We start from the raw sequence: 1404 nt of genomic DNA on the forward strand, positions 1-1404 counted from the left end.
ATCCAGGCTATATCTTTGGCCTGGAAAACCTCATCCAGATCCTGCAAGGTATTCATAAGGGACAATGAGACTTGTTGGGCCCATCCGGACTTTTCCGGAGAAGAGCTCTCCAAGGGGACCTATTGGTAGTCTAGACCCCCCTGAGATGTGCCTGTAATAATTGTATCTATGTTCAAAAGCCATCTCTCCACATGACAGGCTATACTAACAGCTGCTAAGGACACCAACTCTGGAGGTAATGCACGTACCCTGGCATCTTGCGCTCATGCTGGTCCTTACAGGCTGCACGTGAGTATGAAATGGTGCTTTTCTGGAGTAAGGAAAGCTGCAGAGGAGTTAGGGGCCAGCGTCACAGCGAGATTCTGCAGCACTTGCACTGAAGGACGCTTTCTTGTTGTCATGCTGCACTCTCACAAGCTGTGAGTGAAAAAAAAAACAAAAAAAAACCTAACTTGAAGAAGCCTAGAAGAATGTGTTCCTGAGTTTATGGTTTTTCTGCTCACATGGGCTGCTGGCTCCTGGGGCAGACAGAGGCTAGCAATGTCTCTTACCTTCCTCAAAGCGGTAGGTGGGGCAGGGAGACGTGAGACAGAGCTTCCGTCTCACCAGCTCTGACCCCAGGTTCCAGATGGACAAGGACAATCCCAGACACAGCAGTGGCAAACCGAGACTCCAGCTTCCCCATTTTTGCCCAAGGAAGGGCAGGTTCTGTGGGAAGTGGTGATTCTGCCAGATTCTGACCATGAAATGCAGCTTCCGATGGGGGTGACCCGCACAGAAGGAAGATGTGAACTTACATTCTTCGCTTTCTATTTATTTACGGGGGGGGGGGGCAGTTAGAAAGAGCCCCTGGAGGACCCAGGAAACCAGGTTCAATGTTTACAAGATGGGTGGACAGTGTAAATACAGAACCGAGAGAAAACGGTTCTAATTAATTCCTTCTCCTGCAGTATAGAAACATTACAATGCACTCAAGTCAAGCACTGAGATATGTTACCCAATTAGGGAAATAAATTTGTTAATAAAATTGCTGAGGTCACGAGTGATAATTTGGTGTGCCTTATTACCCCTGCTGTTTGTTGATTCTGATCATCATACTGTATGATATTTTCAATTTATGAGTGACTAGAGTATACTGCCACAAGAACAGTTCACTGATTTCTTCCTGCAATGCAGGAGACCTGGGTTCAATCCCTGCATTGAGAAGGTTCCCTGGAGAAGGGAACAGCTACTCACTCCAGTGTTCTGGCCTGGAGAATTCCATGGACTTTAGTCCATGGAGTCGCAAAGAATTGGTCACGACTGAGTGACTTTCACTTTTCACTTTCATTACTGTTTCTGATCATCACACTGTATGGTATTTCCAATTTATGGGTGACTAGAGTATACCACCCGCAAAAGCAG

The 1404-nt window shown here is 46.7% G+C and overlaps 1 protein-coding gene and 1 long non-coding RNA gene across 3 annotated transcripts in view; one reads left to right on the forward strand and one right to left on the reverse strand.

Moving 5' to 3' along the window:
- Nucleotides 1–683, reverse strand: part of LOC120869826 — a 3541-nt gene extending 2858 nt beyond the window's left edge. Inside the window, exon 1 of the long non-coding RNA XR_005722637.1 lies at nucleotides 30–683. This is a non-coding gene — a long non-coding RNA (uncharacterized LOC120869826). The remainder of the gene's footprint in view (nucleotides 1–29) is intronic.
- The window catches only part of IP6K3 (inositol hexakisphosphate kinase 3), a 24072-nt gene extending 23033 nt beyond the window's left edge, over nucleotides 1–1039 (forward strand). The window contains exon 7 of one of the 2 annotated variants that reach the window (XM_040249090.1): nucleotides 197–1039. In XM_040249090.1, the coding sequence (XP_040105024.1) occupies nucleotides 197–218 (22 nt within the window). In that variant the 3' untranslated portion in view covers nucleotides 219–1039. Of the gene's footprint in view, nucleotides 1–6 lie in introns of both variants that reach the window. The other variant, XM_040249089.1, reaches the window with a different exon arrangement.
- Nucleotides 1040–1404: the final 365 nt, after the last annotated feature.

Source organism: Oryx dammah, unplaced genomic scaffold (genome assembly GCF_014754425.2).
Source record: "Oryx dammah isolate SB20612 unplaced genomic scaffold, SCBI_Odam_1.1 HiC_scaffold_11, whole genome shotgun sequence".
Classification (NCBI taxonomy): domain Eukaryota; kingdom Metazoa; phylum Chordata; class Mammalia; order Artiodactyla; family Bovidae; genus Oryx; species Oryx dammah.